A 15,491-nucleotide genomic window follows, 5' to 3' on the forward strand; every position below is an offset into this window, starting at 1 on the left:
AAATCTGTATTAAAAGATTTATAAATAAAGGTTAAACTATTTCAATTCTACCATAAGATATTTATATATATTTTTAAGAATTATGAGATCTTCGTCTTCTATCTTTAAGTCAAATTCTTTTTTGACATAGAACTATTTTATAGGATTTCTAATTTTATCATGTCGGTATGCATATATGGCTATTTTTTCAAACTAAACGATCCTCACTTTCTTCAATAAAAAAGGCATAAAAAATCAAATTTATGTTAGAAGATTTTTATATAGAAGCTGAACTATTTCGATTCTACCATAAGATATATGTATTTTTAGCAAATACGAGATCTTCGTCTTTTTTCTTTCAGTCAAATTCTTTTTTGACACAGAACTATTTTATAAGATTTGTAATTTTATCATATTGGTATTCATATATGACTACTCTTTGAAATTAAACGATCCTCACTTTCTTCGTACAATTCCAGATGTCGATTTATTTATAATTATAAGGTCATGGAACTTGAATGCACGCGTTGTATCTTGATCTATTATAATTCTATGTAGCTAACGAGACGATTCGATACGTTTCGTGTTCTTTTTTTTCCTTTTTTTTTTTTTTTTACAATACTTCTACATTTGTATGTACATACGACAAACAATCCAAAAATTAATTCGAAAAATCTCTTAACAATTCGATCGATTTAATAGATTCACATCTTTTTCTGAGTTCTCTGTAGTTATAAAAAAAAAAAAAAAAAAAAAATAAGATAACGAATCGTAAACTAACTCACTGTATTTTTCTGTAATAGGTCATGCTTTTATTCTTTTCCTGATTAATTTATTGGAACTTTTTTTATAGATTTATTTAATCATGCTTCAATATGACGTACTTATTATTATGTAAAAAAATTTTTTTCCTCAAGATCTTCCTTACTCCCTAATATGTCATCTCATACGTATTTTTCTTATAATATTTAATATTTTCTATGAATTTCTATATATATATATAAACACAAGAGATGAGTCATGAAAATACTCGTGGTAACAACCGACTGTTGCCCGCAATTATATTTCATGTGGTTTGTTTCGATTAAAATTAATTTATGATTAAAAATACATAGACGCTCTTAAGCGATGAAAGAACGGTTGATGAATCATGACGATATAAATCTATATAAATCCTTTATTAAAATAAGGAAATTTCACTGATGTAACGAATATTAAGATGACCTTTAATAATCAACTCTTAGGTGTCTCTTATTAATAATTCATTTATCAGAAAGAAAATGTCATTACTTGGAAATACCATCAACTTATTTGCGTATATAATTTCTGAAAAAAAAAAAAAAAAAAAAAAAAAGAAAAAAAACAAGAATCTCGAGATATTTAATAAAATCCTTCCTCTTAATTAGAATAGAGGAAAAAGAGTTACAGAAATAACACGTTTTCTTCAAAATCGACGATTAAGGAAGTAAGGGAAGTTGAAATATTGGTATGGTGTTTTTATGGGCAATCAGAAAAAGAATTTCGCAATTGATTTATTCGTTAAGAAAATCGACACTCTTACGTAGAACGTTATTCCACGCGATGGTACACGTTCATCGACCACCGACCACGCGTGCAACCTCCCTGCCATGTATAAATACTCCTCTGCTAGCAGGCGAATCTCAGTCAGTCAAGAATGCGTCCAACGACGTTTTCTTCGGGATAAGAACATTTTCTTTCATTTAAGTTCCCGTTGTTTCTATCAATATTGGATGAGTTTTGTCACTGAATGTTCTCCCGCATGGACGAAAATTTTTATCGCCGTTTTAATAAGTACCAGGATAGTGAGAGAACGATTGAATAATAGCCAGTGGGTGATTACGAAGATATATTGGATAGTAACTGACAAGAAGAGACATTAAGAAGAAAAAAAAAATGTTAATACGACCGATTAAATACGACTCTTGCCTTAGGCTATTCATCTTGATCACACCGATATTGAATAATATGATTCAATCGATGGCGATTAATAATAAAAATCATTATCATCGTACACCTAAGAGATTGAATTTTTCTCGTTCGTTAGAACCATCGGAAAATTTTCTTTGCGGAGAACCACAATCCCGCTCTTATAATTTAAGAGATCTTATGCGGACTGTTCATACAAATTTCGAGATCGTCAATTTTCCACTTTACATTGTTTCGAAGCGGTGCGATGTACATTCCGGATGTTGCAAGAGTTTCAATATGAGCTGTACACCGGTCCAATCGGCGATCTATCATGACGAAATGGAGATCGAGATTGAGAGTCTCCAAACGAATGGTACCAGGAAACAATGGATACAAATTGAACAGCACGGTGAATGTATCTGCGCGATTACCAGCCCTGATCAACGGAATTATTCAACACCGAACATCAAGATGTTATGATCGATAAATGTCGTTAGGTCGTTGCGAATAAAAAGAAAGATAAGAAAACAACAAAAAGAATGAAAAAATATCGACAATGTAAGTAAGCGGATCTTGGGGATAATATTGCTTACAGCATACATTTATGAGAGCAATATAAGGAACGTATTTCTCATTGATGTTTCTTATCGATCTTTTTTTTTATATATATTGATTGTTTTATCACTTAAAACATTCCAAGAGTAAATCAATACCGTTTGAAATGTTCGAAGATGTTTGATGCGAACATTAACAGCGCGATGCACAAAGATTGGCTCGTAGCCCAGTATCGTCTATATAGCGGTGTCTCTTTCTGGAACCAAAATGCCAATGAATCGGCACCTGCTCTTCGAATTGCTTTTGCCAAAATCAAAATCTTCTTAAGAAAACGAAAAAACAAAGAAGATTTAATTTATATATAATATCTATATATATATATAAACACATATATATGTATATTTATTATTATTATTATTATTATTATTATTATTATTATTATTAGTATAAAAACACATATATAAAAAAACTCGCTTATTCGCAGAACTGATAAAATTTTCTACAAAAGAAAGTAAATACGCTTCGTTTTATTGTGATATTACGTAGGTGCCATTAATTATATGTACTTAATTTATATGTACTTAATTTATTGATATTTATAATCTCATTCTTTTTCTATCTATCGTATAATGATGTCATTTTCATTCAAAGAGGTTTAGATAAATATTAACTCTAACATTATATTAACTTTTAGATCAAAGCTTCACTACATTGTTATTTTTAGAAAACAATACGTTTTGTAAATATTAACATAGTAGTATTATTTACTGATTTAAATTAACGAACATATTCGCAATACGAATTGTTCGAGTAAGAGACTGAAATGCCCGTATATAAACTGACTTTATTTTATTTCGGGGAAGACCATTAACAGATATTTCATTGATACTAGATGAAATTAATATCGAATTTAATGAAAACATAAATTCTGCAGAACATTACAAACATTGTAGTACGATGTGTTCATCATGCTATGCGATATTGATATATTACATACTGATGATATAGAACTAATGACGTAGGTACGTATTGTATATAAGACAAAATTATTTTTGGATAGTTCAATACATATATATATATATATGTCAGCGCACAAAATGCAAATTTATTTGCTTATGTGACCAATATTCTTTAGAAAGAAAAGTGTGCTCTATATTTTCTTAAGACAAATTTTAATAATACGTTTAATATGTAAATGAAAATAAGATAAATCTTATTTAATTATATTTATTGAAAATATTTTAAATAATTGTGAATGATAATAAAATAATAGTATTATATTAAACACACACATAAACAGAATATTAATAAATTGTATACACGCTTGTTTTCCTATAACGGAATACGTAAGCTAGTTTATTTATTTATACATTTGGATAAAATGACAAATACTGCCACAAAAGTAAAAGAATTACAATTTTTTTTTTACATCAGCACACAATAATCTTTTACAGTTTTCTTTTTTTTTTTTTTTTAATGAAATACACACTTATAACAAATAACTTTAAAGAGAAATATCGACAAAGAGAAGGAAAGCAATAAAGAAATTATTTGTATAAATAATGATCGATTTTGTTACCATTTGGATGATTTAAACAAATTGTGAACAGATTTATATGTTAACAAAATGCACGGATAAATTAGGTACTTTTAATTACTAATCATATCTTCTATACTTGGAAACAAAACGATTGTAATGGAATGTCATTTAACATATTTTCATTATTAAAAATATAAACACAAATCGAGTTATGTATGCAGTCATGTCATCGCGATATGTAGTAATATATGAAAAGAATGACCATAGAATTCGCTATCTTTAAAATGATAGTAACATTATTGTTATATAGTAAATATGTCATTTTATATTTGTACAATGCTTTAATACCCTAATCTTATGAAATATATATTTTCATAAACATTTTCTGCGAAGATGTACTGTTGCTTAATTCTTTAAAGTTCACTTATATTTCTTGTATTCAATAACTAGATAAGATATCTTATAAGCACTTCTTAAAATTAATACTTTACATTCAAAGGATGTAAAAAGAGAATGTATGTTTATATCTGACTTATATAGTAAAGTTAAAAGCGCGCGTATGGATACTTACCACGCATTGATCTACGTCCTCTAGTACCTCGACCTCTTCCACCTTCATTATTCGTTCCTCGTGTTGCATGTCCACGCATTACATTTTGTCCTGAGAGAGAGAGAGAGAGAGAGAGAGAGAGAGAGAGAGAGAGAGAGAGAGAGAAAGAGAGAGAGAGAGAGAGAGAGAGAGAGAGAGAGAGAGAGAAAGAGAGAAACAAAAGATAAGTCACGAAGATAAAAGAGAAAGTATTATTATACAAAATAAATAAATATATGATCACCTCTCCCAGATTGACTTTCCCAGACAATAGGCGTCGGTCTTGCTCCGCGAGCACGAAACGGAGATCGTGCTGATCTTCGAAGTGGTGTACCTCTGTTACCATTAGCCGTTGCAGCTGCAGCTGCTGCAGCAGCTGCCATTGTTCGTTGACGAGTATTACTAGAAGGAGATGCTTCCGCTTCTCTACTTTCTTCCTCGGTATCGTCTTCAACTATGTCACTTCCAGGTTCTTCCACTCCTTCTCCCGTGTCAACGGCATCGTCATCACCGGGCACTAAAGATCCAGCTTCTTCTGTCCGCTTTTCACCTTCTGAACTCACTCCTACAATTAATCAATCAATGTGATTTGCAATTAATGAAAAATAATTTCTTATCGGAATGATTAGATATTGATCTTACCTTCAGTTGGCATTGTACTCGATTCTGTGATAGCTTCCGTTTGACCCTGTTGTTGTTGTTGATCCGCACTAACTACACGGATACTCGGAATAGTGGATTCCTCGTTAGTGTCGGTCACGGATGCACCTATTACCGGTACTGTTGTCACAGAAACGGGAGTTTCTTGTTCTTCCGATGGTCCACTACTAGTCTAAAAATAAAAAAATTATTATTGTATAAGAATAATGTGCGTGAATATGCATATTATGTATTTCATTTCTTACAGATGGTGGTAAATCTGCAGCTGGTGAAACCTGTAAAGGAGTAGTAGGTACGCTACGTCCAGTACCGCCATCTTCTAATTGAACAAGATCTATCCTACTATCATCTATGCTTTCTTGTACTACTTGAGCCGCTCCTGAACTTAATGAGCCAAATATTGTTCGAGTAACAGTTCCTGTAGTAGTTGTTAACGAAGGTGTCGAAGAAGCTGTACCGGATGCTGACGAGTCTCCAAAAGTAAATCGTGCTTGAGGTACTTGAGGTGAACTCACAGCTTCTCCAAATCCGTCACCCCGTCGAGGAACAAACAGTGTGGGCGTACTGGGTACTATACTATCGTCACCTCCATCTTCGTATCCTTGTTGTGGCTACAATATCAAGATTTATATTTAATTAATCATAATATATTAATAATATAAAAGTTATTTCTTTAAAACTAACATATACATATAAACGGAGAGACTAACCAAAAGCAAATGTTGTTGTTGCTGTTGTCGAGGCATCGGTGCAATACCACGTGACGAACGTGACGTAAAGGAAGTTGGTGGTTCGCCGGTTTGTCCGGCACTACTAATCGCTTCTGATTGTTGTTGTTGTTGATTTACAGGTATCGTCGCTTGAGCCTGTCTCGGAACCTCTGCGCTAGCTGAATCTTCTTCCATTATAATTTCAACTTCATTGTTATCTCTTTCTACCTCTGCTTCAACTTCATAGGGCATTTCATCTTCCTCTTCCATTTCTTCATACGGATCATTATCGAATTCTTCTTCTTCTTGCGCTTGATTATTTCCACCTCCTTCCCCCTCGTCACAATCTACTATTACTACACACCCTTCCTCAACCTCTTCATCTTGATCACGTTGACTAGAGGTAGGTACCTACAAATATAACGAATTTTATATATACATTTGTTTATATTATTTTTTTTCGAGTATCATTCAAAACTTGCCTGATATTCTATTTCTGAAATACTAGCACTTGCTGATGACCCTAACTCTTGTTGTCTACTCCTCTTGGTTTTTGGACTAAGTACTTGTTCTTGCCTACTGTGATCTTCTATTATTCCTGATCCGGTTGCAGTGGAATCAAGTGTCCTGGGACGTTTATGACCGGTAGACGCTTGGGATGTGCTAACTGATTGCGTAGAACTACTAGCCACTGTTTGCTGTTGATCGCTGGCTACTGCTTGTTGTTGTTGTTGCTGTTGTTCAACTCGCGGACTAACTAATGCCACGGTTTGTTGTTGCTGCTGTTGCTGTTGTTGTTGCTGACATTGTTGTTGTTGTACATTTAAAGTTTCAGCACTCTCTGCGTCTTCTCTTTGAGTCGATTCGGCAGATTCGCTCAACTGTGGTTGAACGACAAGCTGACGCAATGTACTTGGTGCAGTCTGTGAAGAGCTGCTTGTGCTAGCTGGTTGGAAATCAGTTAGGCTACTTGTGGGAGAACTTGTCTCAGTTGTATGGACTATTTGTTGTTGGGGTTGTTGCTGTTGATGTGGAGCAACCATAACGGGTGCAGTTGCAGTCGTTGGTAACACGGCTGCTGTTCTAGATTGAACCACTACACTCATTGGTCTAATGCTTGCCAGAGGGGTTTCTGCACGAGCTGACATAGGTTTAATATTAGCAGTAGGAGGTTCAGTCGTTGCACTAACCCCGCTAACTCCTGTTAATTGTCTCTGCAATTGTGTAATACGTTGTAATAGAGCTTCCTTTTCCGCTTGAATTTCCGTCTTCTCGTGTTCTAAGCGAGATATCCTTCCTTCCATTTGAGATTTCAATGCAGCAAGTCTAGCGTCATGTTCCGACGTATCCGAATCATTTGATCCAGATTCTACCTTTGCTTTCAAATCAAGTAATTCTTTTTCACACATTTTCTTTGATTCCGTAAGCTGCATGATCTTTGTTCTGGCACCTTTTAGTACTTGTTTAGCGCGCTCTTCCTTTTCTACACTAGTCTTATTCATCGTATCTATCTCTTTCTTGAGGGTTTCTGCTTCACTTTGAACAACTGTCATCTGACGAGTCAACTCATCGATCTTCGTTGTTAATTCAACATTCACCTGGCGTAATTCTTGTCGGCCCTCTTCTCGTAATTGGTCTTCGCGTTCCTGTGTTACCTGTCCAGCATCTTCATTACCAGTATTAGCGGAAGACATTCGCGATTCTTCCGATCTGTTTTTTTCTTCTTCAACTGTTTTAGCTAGTTCCTCAAATTGAGTTTTATATTTTTTAGCGATCTTTCTTATTTGAATTTCCTTATTCTTAATATCGTTCAAAACCACCTCCTTATCGCCAAGTTCTTTCTTTAAAGTCGCTAGATCTTTAGCTTTCGAAGAAGAATCCGCAAGTGCTTCGTTTAAATCTTGACCCAATTTGCGTGCATCCTCTGAAATTTTGGAAACTTGTTCCCCTTGTACCTGCACCTGTTTCTGAAGTTGAGACAATTGTTCTTCTAATTTTGTTTTCTCTATTTTCAATTGATTTAATTCTTCTGTACGTTTAGCATGTGTTTCGCGTTCAGAAGTAAGTAATTTACTTAGACTTTCACGTTCAGTTTGTAATCTACGCCAATCCTCAGGACTAGCTTTGTTAGCTCTTTCTACTAATGCGTTAGCTCTTTGTCTCCATCTCGTAGCTTCTCCTTTAAGCCCAGTATTTTCTTGTACTAATGCCTCATTCTTCGCTGTCAAATCTCTTGATGTATCACGAAGTGGCACTAACTCTTCAGAAAGTACAGTTACCTTTGACATTAGTTCCGTGACCTTTGCTGTCAAACTATCTCTTTCTTCTCTCAAAATTCTATTAGAATCAGTTATAGCATTTAATGTTTCAATTTTGCGTAATAATTCGGCATGTTTAGACGTAGTTACCACATTAATTTCTGATTTTTCTCTTTCGGAATTAAGAACAGTTTCAGTCTCTTTCAATCGTTTCTCTGCCACATCTACTTGAGATTTTAGTCTCAAATTTTCTGCCCTGAGAACGTCGAATTTAGCTACGGCTAAATCTTTCTCGCGTCTCAAATATTTCATAACTTTAAGCAATTGTTCGGCAGATTTAGAATCTTCGTCCATAATACTGAAACTACGATTCATTGCCTCAATACTAGTATCAGGACTCTCTCGACCACTTCCCTTTGCTTGTTGACTTTGCATAATAGCTGTTTTGTCGCTTAACTCTTGAATCTGATCGTGTAACAGAGAATTTTGTGTATCCAGGTCTTCGATCCTTTTTAGAGTTTCTTGAACCTCATCAAGCAACTTTTTCTCTCTCTCCTTAAATCCAGATCTTTCCAATTCTAAAGCTTCAACAGCTGCATTTCTTTCTTGTGTCAATGTTGCCATTTTCTGATCTACATTTTGTACTTCCTCTTTTAGTTTTGCTAATGCCTGTAAATCCACCGAATGCAAAACCATTTCTCTTGCATATTTTTCTTCAGTTTCTAATGCTGTCGTAGAAGCATTCTGTAAATCACTTTTAACAAGCTCTAATTCTCCTTTGACTTCGTCAAGTTCTTCAAGTTTCCTTTCAGCCTCTGCGAGCTTTTGTCGCAACTCGGAATCAGTTTCTTGACGACCACTTGATATCTTTGCTAGTTCATCTCCCAATTCTTTAACTCGTTTTTGAAGTGACATAACTTCAACTCTAGATTGTTTTAGTGCATTTTCTAATTCTTCTTTACATTTATTATGTTGTTCTGTTAATTCTCTAAGCTGTGACTCTGCACTTTCAGCGATATCACAATATTGCTGACCCTGTTGACGCGAAGTTCTTAATTGCTCCGTTAGAGATTTTACTTCTGCCTGATTATTAGCTAATTGCATTTCTAACTCCTTCAATCTTTTTCCCATATTTTCATCGCTAGTAAAAGGTTTCGATATTGAATGAGCAACTGTCTCTCTTAATTTCGTATTGACTTCCTCAAGTTTTTGAGCAGTTTCTGTTTCGGCCTTGCGAGCTTGTTCTAATTCTGAACGAATTCGTTCTGTTATTTCTCTTTCCTCTATCAGACGTTCCTGTGCTGTAGTATATTGTTTTTCTAAATGCGATGAAAGTTCTCTAAATCGATCCTGTTCTTCTTGCAGACGTCGTCTTAAAGCAGCACATTCTCTCGTTGCATCATCCAACCGTTGTTCGGCACGTAATTGATTTTCCGCTTGAACACGTTCCAAACAAGCTTTAATTGATTCTACATCTGCTCTTAATAAAGCTTGCGTTTGTCTTTCTCTTTGGAATATTTCTCGTTCTTTCAAAAGACGCCCTTCAGAGTCACGCAATAATTGCCTTTCTTGACGTAGATTTTCTAATTGAACCTCAGCACGAGACAAATGAGTTTGAGCAGAAAGAGCTTCATCCTTTAATATCATTATACTTTGTTCGTGTTTGCCAATAGTAATATTATAATTACAACATTTCTCTTCTAATGCTTTTATTTGTGATTTATAAGATGCAACATTCGCTTGTAGAAGTTGGAAACGCTCGTTTGCAGAATCCAATTGAGCTTTTAATCTGCAACAACGAGCAGAACTTGCGTCTGCCTCTTTTCTATGTCTCTCAACTTCTTCACCCAACATTCGTTCATGCGCTATCTTTTCTTTTCTGTATATTTCAAATTCGTCCGTAATCTGTTTTAATTTACTCTCAATTTCATTATATTTTCGTTCCCATTCTTTTTCTTTTTCATTATCTACTGAAGCTTTAGATTTATCATTGTCATTTAAGCTTTCTATTGCGCTTGTATTTAATTCTTTATTTTCTTCATTAGGAAGTTCTTTCATTTCTGTTGTAGTAGATTGTTTCAAACATTGTTGATACATATTTTTATACATATCACGTTGCCTTAGCAAACCTTCCAACATTTTAGCTTGCCTATCTTGAGCTGCTTGCATATCTGCCAATTGTTCCAAGTACCTAATATATAGATGTTACAAATTAATGTTTTACTCTAATTTATTTTTAATATTATTAACATATTATTAATATTTAAAAAATATACAAACCTATCTAATTTCTCTTTCATTTCACCAGAATTAATCTCATCCGTAGCCCTTTCCATTTCTTCTTGTCTCGATGATAATGTACGTACGATAGATAATAATTTTTGATTATTTTCTTGTAATTCTTCAATATCTTTAAATGTTACAAGCTTTTTAGTAATGATTTGTGATGAGGCCAAATCATCTGTATTCATAGTTGAAAATTCATTTGTATGTATACTATTACCAACTCTATTTTCTTGAACTTCCTTAAGGAGGAAGCATACCTAGTAAAAAAACAAGAAAACAATAAACATGTAAATAATTTAATGACACATTGTCGTTATATATCTTCACTTATTTCTATTTTTTCTTACTTCAATAATAAATGGATATATAAATATATACCTGTCTAGCTAAATCAGCAAGTTCTGATTTTAATCTTTGATTTTCTTTAGTATGATGTTTGGCTATACGATTAGCTTCATCCGCAGTTTCCTGCAGACGATGATTTTCTCCAAGAAGTTCATCTAATCGTGCTGTCAATGTAGTAACATGATTTGTGGCAGTTTCATAATCTTCACGCTGTTGCTGTAATACAGGTGCTTTATCTTCAAGTTCACGTAGAATAACATCCATTTGTGATTTCAAACGTTCATTTTCTTCGCGTTCCGTTGTCAATTCATTAGTTGCTTCAACTAATTGTGTATAAATTTGTGTAAGACTTAATCCTTTCTTTAAAATTCTACTAGCTATAGCTGCTGTTGGTGCCAATTGTTCAACGGCTTGATCTAATCTTTCTGTAATCAAATAAAAATATTATTTTATATTCATACGATTAGATGCTTGTATATTTATATCTTACCTTGCTTAATATTTTTCAATAATTCGTTCGCATTTTCTAATTCTTTAGTAAGTTCAATAATTTGTTGTTCTTTTTCCTGAAGATCTTGATTGTGTTGCAACTGAAGTTGATTATGTTTTGTTTCTAATTGACCAAACTGTTCAGTAGCATGTTCTAACAATTCCTGAAGTTCTTTAACAGCATTTATAAATTCTTCAGCTTTTGCATTTGCTTCATCTGCCATTCCTTTATAAAGATCTGCCAATCTAGTTTGAGCTCCAATTTCTTCCCGGTATGAAGAGTGCATAGATATTTCGTGTGTTCGTTGTTCTTCCAATTTTTGAGAGAGGTCTTCACAACGTCGTTGCAGTGACGAATAAGATTCACGCAATTGTGCTGATGATTCATTAGCAATTCGCAACTCTTCATCACGTTGTGATAAACGAGTATCGGTTAGAAGCGCTCGTGCCGATGCTTCAGCTCTAGTTGCTTGTAATTCTGACGTTCTTTTGCTTAATTCTTCTTCTAAACCAACTATTTGTTGAGAAAGAAGCGTTCTCTCTTGTTCCAAACGTTTTTCTCTGTATAATAAGATATATATATATATATATATAGGTTTAAATTATTAAATTATTAAATTCTAAATAATTGTATTGTTAAAAATACTAACTTAAAATCCAAAGTCATGTCACGGCTACGGACTTCTTCTGCTTCTGCAAGAGCTTGACATTTAGCAGCAACAGCAGTTTGTAATTGAGTTCCAAGCGAAGATAATTCAGTACGCATTCTTTCAACTTCAAAATCTCTTCGTTCCACTTGTAATTGCAACGTATCCCTCTCATCCACAGCAGTATCCCTTTGTTTCCGTAAATCGCCATTTTCTTTTTCTAACCTATAGAAAAAAAGTATAAGTATTATATTTCAATTATCACTTAGAAATATATCTAAAGCTTTAATAAATTTAAAATTAAAAGCTTAAATTAATTTTAATTAATACTTAGGCAATAAATTACCTTTTAACGGATTCTTGTAATTTTTGTACTTCACTCTTTACCTCATCTAAGTTAATTTGTAACTCAGTACTATATTTTGCTGCCAATTCTAATTTTCCATTACATTCATCAAAATTTGATTTTGTATCTGCTAATTCTTTTTGGACATTTTCTAAACTTTGTTCTGCAAAAAAAAATTTCTAAGTATTAAATTGAACGATCGTTAAATTAATACAATAAAATGAAATACCAGTAATAAGTATATACGTACCAAGATTTTTGCGATTACTTTCAAAAACCGCTTTGGCGGTTATGAATTCCTCAAATTTCGTGTTAAAATAAACACCGAGTTTTTTCTTAATTACCTCGGGTACTTGCGTCAATTCTTCTTCATTTAGAACTTCATGAAGCACGTTGTGTTCATTTTCATCTCCCGTCTCCATCTTTTCAACACTACGTGAAAAATTGACAATACACTAATTCCTTTTACAATTATATAACGCTATTCTTTTTTTTTTTTTTTTTAGTTTATAGCCAAAAACCGTAGCTACAATCGATCTCAATCATCAAAACAACAAATATTTACCACATTGCTAACATACATCAGCGCAATTATACTATACGATATGAACCACGGTAAAAATACCGGTTCTATAATCCTTATAGAATTGACGCTCTTTCTGATTTTATAAGAGTATATTATTCCGACGCTCTAACTGTGTGTACAGTTGTGTCTAGATATTTGTCCAGTTGTACTCTACCTCTCTAGACTGTACTCTGTCTCCGTAACCAATGATAATTCTTCTTACTAATTAAATTTAGACAAATATTTTGTTATGAACAAAGAATTAAATTCGTTTAAATATGAATAAATAATGAACTTCATGTATATCATACATTATTTTTATAAATTGCATGTATTTGATACCGTATTTTACTACATTATTATCATTCATTTTATTTTATATCAATATAATATGATTAATGAAAACGTGCAATAGAATCGATAAGTATCGAACAGCTTTTATCGAATATAGTTTAAAAGCTATATTACATGTTGAAATTGGGCAAGTATTATAGTTTTTAAAAATATATAAATTTTATATATAATAGTTGAACTATTGTAGTGTACAAAATTCTTTTATTTATTCTTGCAAGAATGAATATTTAATAATGATTTCTACAAGAATAAACACATTGCCGATAAAGACTATTTTAGGTTATGTTAATAATAATAATAACCGCTATAAGTGGAAAAAGTTAAAAATTTACTCATATAATTTTCGGACTTACTATAGAAATAACAATGTAAATGGCATATTTTGTAGTAAAATAAAATTACAACATGAAAGTTGTATTCCCACATTATTAGATAGAAAATTTTGCACAAGAAGTGAACCAAAGGAAGAGGATGTTTTTGGTGATATAGGATATAATAAATATGATAAAGTGGAAATGGATAAAGAAGAAGAAGAGGAAGAAAAATTTCAAGATAATATAGCTAGAATACCACGTAGATTAAAACTAAGTATTGGTCAATATGCTCAGAAAATAAAGTCTTATATTTCAAATGGAGATTTATCGTCTGCCTTAAATGTACTCACATTAGTGAGAGAAAATCGAGATAAACCTACCAATTTCATGTATAATCTTCTTATACGTGCTTATGCTTTACAAGGAGATATAAAGCAATGTTTTAGTCTTTACAACAAAATGAAGAAAGATCAGTTGAAGCCCACAGATGCAACATATACTAGTTTATTTAATGCTTGTGCAGAATCAAATAATAAATCCTTAGCCTTAGAACAATTAAACAAATTACGCTTTAATTTATATGAAACAGGATATCTATTAAATGAAACACATTATAATACATTAGTGAAGGTCTATAGTCGGCATAACTGTATTATTGAAGCTTTTGAAGTAGTAGATGAAATGAGAGATAAACGAGTACCTATAAAAGAAGTAACATATAATTCTTTATTAAATGCAGCAATATCTGATAAAGAAGCAGGAATGAGGCATGCTTTGATCATATGGCATCTCATGAAAAAGTATAGAATAAAACCAAGTCTAATTACATACAATCTATTATTTAGAGCTATGAGAGATACAAAGTTTGGTAATTACAAAATTAATGACGTACTAATGCCAGAATTAATAAATACAAAATTAAATATTTCTGAAGGAACCAGACCAAATTTGCTAAGTAGACCTCCTGTTATCAATACATTACCCATACCTATAGTAATAAAAAATAAAAATGTAGAATGTGTATTATCACCGGACACATACTTAAATGATATTTTTGAAAATAATCGTTTTATCTTATTTGGTGGCTTTGAAAACATAATACGAATTATGGAAGAAGATAATGTCACACCAAACGAAGTAACAGCTACTTTATTACTGGATTTAATTCCAAATACAGTGGATGCTGAAAATTCATTTCTTCAATATATAGAAAGTAAAAAAATTACATTGGATATTGACTTTTATAACATGCTTATTAAAAGAAGGAGTCTAAGAAAGGAATATGGTTTGGCAAAAGTAAATATAAAATAAGATATATTACTGTTTGTTTTTGAATATTCATCAATGTAATAGATATAAAAAAGCTTATAATAAAAAATAATTGTTTTCTTGTAGAAAATCTTGGAAGAGATTCAACGCAAGCATATGATTCCAAACATAATGACATTTGGAGTTTTAGCAATGGGATGTTTTCAAAGTAAACAAGCTTATGAATTAATAGAAGGATTGGAAATTGCTGGATATGTTCCAAATATAGTAATTCTTGGAACATTTATATCTAATGCATGTCGTACGTTAAATACCAACTATGTAATAGAAATGATATATTACATGAGGTCCAATAGAATTAAACCGAATGAAAAAATTCTTACGTATTTGAATAAATATGAAGAAACATTAACAAAAATGCATTTATCCAAGGTAATATTTATATAACTGTATTAATGCAACATATTACAATTACGTTAATAATACTAAAAAAGTTTTTCTTTTTTATATATATTATTACAGAAATATAAATTCAAGAAACAAATGATACTGAAAAGGGAATTAGACAACTTTATAACAGAATATTCTGCATGGAAATATCAACCAAATGATGAATGTGTAATTAAATAAAATCAAATTTTACAAAATATATACAG

At 32.2% G+C, this 15,491-nt stretch overlaps 3 protein-coding genes across 3 annotated transcripts; 2 read left to right on the plus strand and 1 right to left on the minus strand.

Moving 5' to 3' along the window:
- The first annotated feature begins 1,362 nt into the window (after window positions 1-1,362).
- Window positions 1,363-3,718, plus strand: LOC118440268 (uncharacterized). Its single transcript, XM_035863070.2, has one exon. It carries the CDS (start codon window positions 1,894-1,896, stop codon window positions 2,386-2,388), a length of 495 nt encoding a protein of 164 aa, XP_035718963.1. The 5' UTR covers window positions 1,363-1,893; the 3' UTR covers window positions 2,389-3,718.
- A 430-nt stretch (window positions 3,719-4,148) lies between these two features.
- Mgtor (nuclear basket protein megator) lies at window positions 4,149-13,014 on the minus strand. The gene is made up of 12 exons (XM_035863048.2): window positions 12,584-13,014; window positions 12,334-12,496; window positions 11,991-12,212; window positions 11,342-11,901; window positions 10,885-11,276; window positions 10,501-10,763; window positions 6,445-10,411; window positions 5,963-6,373; window positions 5,498-5,863; window positions 5,235-5,424; window positions 4,837-5,157; window positions 4,149-4,664 (listed from the first exon to the last, which is right to left on the minus strand). The coding sequence occupies exons 1-12, from the start codon at window positions 12,753-12,755 to the stop codon at window positions 4,549-4,551; spliced, it is 7,143 nt and encodes a 2,380-aa protein (XP_035718941.1). The 5' UTR covers window positions 12,756-13,014; the 3' UTR covers window positions 4,149-4,548.
- Window positions 13,015-13,315: 301 nt separating this feature from the next.
- On the plus strand, window positions 13,316-15,484 carry LOC118440262 (pentatricopeptide repeat-containing protein 1, mitochondrial). Its single transcript, XM_035863060.2, has 3 exons — window positions 13,316-14,862; window positions 14,962-15,267; window positions 15,358-15,484. Exons 1-3 carry the CDS (start codon window positions 13,486-13,488, stop codon window positions 15,463-15,465), a joined length of 1,791 nt encoding a protein of 596 aa, XP_035718953.2. The 5' UTR covers window positions 13,316-13,485; the 3' UTR covers window positions 15,466-15,484.
- The last annotated feature ends 7 nt before the right edge of the window (window positions 15,485-15,491 follow it).

This window comes from Vespa mandarinia, chromosome 7 (genome assembly GCF_050613455.1).
Source record: "Vespa mandarinia isolate Hongniang chromosome 7, ASM5061345v1, whole genome shotgun sequence".
In the NCBI taxonomy this organism is placed as follows: domain Eukaryota; kingdom Metazoa; phylum Arthropoda; class Insecta; order Hymenoptera; family Vespidae; genus Vespa; species Vespa mandarinia.

Coding starts and splice junctions, on each gene's coding strand:
- LOC118440268 (XM_035863070.2), top strand. CDS start 1,894: ATGTTAATACGACCGATTAAATACGACTCTTGCCTTAGGCTATTCATC.
- Mgtor (XM_035863048.2), bottom strand. CDS start 12,755: ATGGAGACGGGAGATGAAAATGAACACAACGTGCTTCATGAAGTTCTA. Junction 11,902..11,990: donor GACATGACTTTGGATTTTAA/GTTAGTATTTTT, acceptor CTTATTATACAG/AGAAAAACGTTTGGAACAAG. Junction 11,277..11,341: donor ATTGAAAAATATTAAGCAAG/GTAAGATATAAA, acceptor ATTTGATTACAG/AAAGATTAGATCAAGCCGTT.
- LOC118440262 (XM_035863060.2), top strand. CDS start 13,486: ATGATTTCTACAAGAATAAACACATTGCCGATAAAGACTATTTTAGGT. Junction 14,863..14,961: donor AGGAATATGGTTTGGCAAAA/GTAAATATAAAA, acceptor GTTTTCTTGTAG/AAAATCTTGGAAGAGATTCA. Junction 15,268..15,357: donor CAAAAATGCATTTATCCAAG/GTAATATTTATA, acceptor ATATTATTACAG/AAATATAAATTCAAGAAACA.